This window comes from Achroia grisella, unplaced genomic scaffold, assembly GCF_030625045.1.
Source record: "Achroia grisella isolate CSIRO2021 unplaced genomic scaffold, CSIRO_AGI_Agris_v1 utg215, whole genome shotgun sequence".
NCBI lineage: Eukaryota > Metazoa > Arthropoda > Insecta > Lepidoptera > Pyralidae > Achroia > Achroia grisella.
The window spans coordinates 823,846-828,479 of record NW_026712713.1 but is presented as its reverse complement, the minus strand read 5'-3'; the positions used below and the strand labels follow the sequence as shown (position 1 = coordinate 828,479).

Below are 4,634 nucleotides of genomic sequence, written 5' to 3'. Positions count from 1 at the left end.
AACTGATTTAAATACTAAGATATTTTTAGTAATATACATAGCAAACACGCAGGTGGATACAAACAATCATACTCTTTAATACAAATGTTTGCACCGTGCGAAGAATCGAACCCACGACCATCGGAAATAAAGCGGTGTGCTAAACAGCTAGATCACCAAGGCCGTCTATAAAATATAGTCGACGTCCATTGTCACTTACCATGAGGTGGGCCGTTAGCATGCTAATTACGTCCGTATTCTAAGTACTCGTAGCTTCGTAGAATACTCGTCAGGAATTAAGCATGATCGTTAGCAGTAGCGTCCGCGTGGACATTGGCATACTGGGGTTTTAGGTTAAACTAGTAGATCTTAAAGTTATTTATAAACGATCCATTTTCGCTTTCTCCACATCGGAACAATTACTATACTCTCTATTATCAAATAGCGTCCACAATGTTTTCTAATAATATATAGCTGTAACAAATCTTTGGAAAAAGTAAATTAAGACTATAGACAAGACTATAGACTATTGTCTATGATGAAAATTTTACAGTATTATTATACTGTAAAATTTTTATCATAATAGTTCTTGTTTTTAAATGAAAGCTAACACACAGCTAGAATACTCAGAAAACCATTGTTTTCCGTTCAGTGTGCTATATATCTGGTAAATACCTAACAAAAAGCATTTTTAAAATTATTAATGTACAATACAAAAAATAATGATTAGCATGTGTATCACAAAAAACATTTCGATAATGGAAGCAAGTGAGATAATTTGTTTGTATAAAACGTCAACATTATAATAATGACTATGTACATTTAATATAATCTTGGTTGTGATTTATTATCTGGATATAGACAAATTAACGTATATATAACGGTAGCGGTTTATAATACAGCCAGTACTAAGACAGTGCAAATACAGTTTCAATATATTAAAAATGTCAGGAATTCGTTTTGAAGGTGAAACTGATAGTCTGTCTAAACGACAACAAGAATTTCTCTGTAGTGTTCTTCAAAAACGTGGTCATACTGATAGCAAAGTGCATATAGAAACTGTAGGTAAAGCCGGTGACAACTATGTAGCTAATGTGAAGAGAATGACTGTTAAGGGAAAGGATGGCAGTGCATTCAAGATTATAGCTAAGATAGCTCCAATTCACGAAATAGTACGTGCGCAAATGCAACCGCAGTTATTATTCCGTAATGAAGGCGCAATGTATAGTGAAATTCTTCCAAGATTATTAGAACTGCAGGTAGCTGAAGGTGTTCCAGTAGAAGATCGATTACGATACGCTGAGTGCTACGGTGTCTTATTAGAGGAACCACATGAAATTATACTTCTAGAAGATCTTCTGGAATCCGATTTCAAAATACTTGATAGGTTTACATCTCTTACAAATGAATGCATAAGACTAAATCTTAAAAATTTAGCAATTCTTCATTCCTTATCAATGGTCTTGAATAAACGTAACGCCGATGAATTCCAAGCCTTTATTCCAAAACTTATTGATAGTTTCAAAATTATGGCTACAATACCTGAATTCAAAATGTACCTATCGGCTATAGAAAATGAAGCAATTGAAGCTATTGATAAAATAAACTATAAAAATGCCATTCGCGGGACTTTGTCTAAATTAACGGACTTCCATGTTAAAACTACTAAAAACGATGACAAACTAAAATATTCAGTTGTAATACAAGGTGACGGCTGGACAAATAACATAATGTTCAAATTAAAGGTATGTATTTTATCAGCATCTTAAATAGTTTTTAATTTAAATCATTTATTCAATAAAATTTAATTATCAACAATTCTTCTTGATTGTGTCGTCCGAATTGCCGAAATACAATTTTCTTGCTCTTCTAAGAAGAGCTCGAAAATTTTGTTTTTAACTTTAAAATATAAGTTATAAAAATTTATATACTTATTATTTCGTATTCATCTATAAAGTTAATTATATAATTTAATGAAATATTATTCACTAACAGTTTTTTTTCCACAGAATGAAATACCTGTTGAAGCCATTATGATTGATTACCAGATGTCAAGAGTATCTAATCCAGTATGCGATCTCCTGTACATGATCTTCAACTGTACTGACTACGCCACCAGGCGCGCTCATTACCTTGACTGGATCGACTATTATCATCTAGAGTTAGAGAAATCATTGTCTTACTTTGGTATAAAAGCTGACTATGTATTTTCGAGAGAACAACTCGATGCTGATTTGAAGAGATACTCAAAATTATTTTTTGCTAGTGCAGTAATGTTGAGCGGTCTATTAATTAGAAAATCAGAAGATGCTGCTAAAGTGAAAGACGCCATGCAAAGCGCAGAGGACATCGAAACAGTTATGGAAAGTTTTCAAATGAAAGATTTAGATAATGATACTATTTTACTATTCAGGAATAGAATAAAAGGTTTAGTTGATTCCTATCGTGAGTTAGGTTACCTGTCAAAGTAGTGTGACAATTTACATTTAAAATATAAAAGTAACAGTGCATAGTTAACAGTATTATTCAAAGTCTTATCGTTCTAAACAACAAAAGTTTTGAGATACGTATTCCATTATTTATATGTAGTCTAAGTATTGGTATTATTGATTTGACTGCAATACTCAGGTAACATCAATATTGTTTTAGATATTTTTCAAATGAAAGCTTTGGATAATGATTCTATTTTGCGAATCAGGACTAGAGTAGAACGTTTAGTTGATTCTTATCATTAATTACGTTACCTTGCATTACATTTCATTTCATTTGAAATATATTAACAATTAACAATGCTATTCAAAGTATAATGTTCAGATTGTAAGTAATTATTATAATACTATTGAGACGCGTTACATACATGTAGTATTGATATCATTCTTTTAAGCGTAACAGTTATTTCCGACACTGCCTAAAATTAGATGAACAAAATTAAAAAAATTAAAAGGTTGCCTAACATCATCTTAATTTTTTAAATGCAATTATGTTAGCGAATGACAGTGTCATTTGTAGTTTAGTCTTGTGAGTTTTTTTATAAGTAGCTCTCTAATTATTTTCTTACCCTGTCATACCGAGTAAGTTTTATATTTCTATATGTAAGCGATTGATGATAGCGATAAGATCGCCTTTTGATATTTATTTTTGCAACTTATGCGTTTTTTTGTATTTATATATATTCTCTGTTCGCAATAAAGAATTGTTATTTTTACGACTAACCCATATATTATTTTCAAACACTTAAACAACCTCAATGTTTCATCAAACCCCATAATATAATAATGAAATTTCTGTTAATAATATGCATCAATTGCATCAAACAAAATTATTAACGAAATTGTACTCTATAATAAACTATAAGGTATAAATTAATTCAGATTCGCATCGAACTTCGCGAAATTCTATATTTGGGGCCCCCACAAATTGAATATTTCGTATGGGAATTTTCATGGGAATTATTGAGATAACTAAAGGGTGCTGACGCGTGCCGTGGTTATATTAATGGGCTTAAAAATTATAATGTTACGATACCAACATATTTAATAAATACTAATATAGATATAGTAAACTTATGAATATTTATTTATTTATACAATTTATTGCACCAAAAATAGAAATAAAAATAGTAAAAATACAATAACTTATAATAAAGGCGGTCATATCGATAAACAATAAATTAATTATCATATTAATTCATTTATTTATATGTTAAAATTGATTGTGGTGAGAGTTAATTGAAATTAGGAATGTAATGGTGCATAATCAAAATTAGAACACAATAAAACAATTTTTAAAATACAAAATAAAATCCCTGTTAAATGTAGTTCATTTTACACCAATCATGCGTAAAAACTTATAAAAGTAACAGTTACAAATTCTTACGGCGGTAAGTGATTTTTTGTCCATCAGATCGCGGAAGGTCACTGCACAAGGCCGTTTCTCATGTAACAGTAAACTTTCCCACGTGAACCACACAGCGCATGGGAAGAGTTCGTTTCAATTTGCCAAAAAGGAAGCAACAAAAAAGTGATGACTAATAATGTTTGTAATCGGGTGCATATCTATCATGCATACTTAGTTGACTGTTATGTATATATATGTATTGTAATATATACTTATATAATTACTGTGTGTTTAATTAATTTTTAATTTATACTCTTTTCTGCTCCAGGTTCAAAAGATAATAACAATAACAAATACAATAATGAACATAAATACATTAATAATGTAAGATCTATTTTTTACTAGTGTTATAAAAACTACTGAAAGGATTTTCATGAAAATTTACAGTAATATAGCTTATACATCAAAATAACACATAGCCAGCACATTTCACACTAGTGAATAAACGAGCACAGTTAGTATTTAATAAAACAAGTATATAGACATACATATACACGTAATAGTGCATATATCTTTCTTGATATAATTAATATTTTAAAGTGGGTGGATAAAAATATAATGTAATTAAATTTTATAGCATAAGATTGTAGAAGAAGTTATACTATGTTTATCTCATATCAGATTTACAAATAATTAATACCTAAATGTATAATGAATGGTTTTTGTACAATGTCAATAACTAATGTTTAGATAAATTTCAATATGTATTTATACATATTAAAATTTATACACATACAGCTAGTACGTTTATAATATTT

General features: G+C 29.5%; 1 protein-coding gene across 1 annotated transcript; it reads left to right on the top strand.

Moving 5' to 3' along the window:
- Positions 1 to 923: 923 nt before the first annotated feature.
- LOC131842207 (uncharacterized) lies at positions 924 to 2,450 on the top strand. The gene is made up of 2 exons (XM_059190738.1): positions 924 to 1,724; positions 1,989 to 2,450. The coding sequence occupies exons 1-2, from the start codon at positions 924 to 926 to the stop codon at positions 2,448 to 2,450; spliced, it is 1,263 nt and encodes a 420-aa protein (XP_059046721.1).
- Positions 2,451 to 4,634: the final 2,184 nt, after the last annotated feature.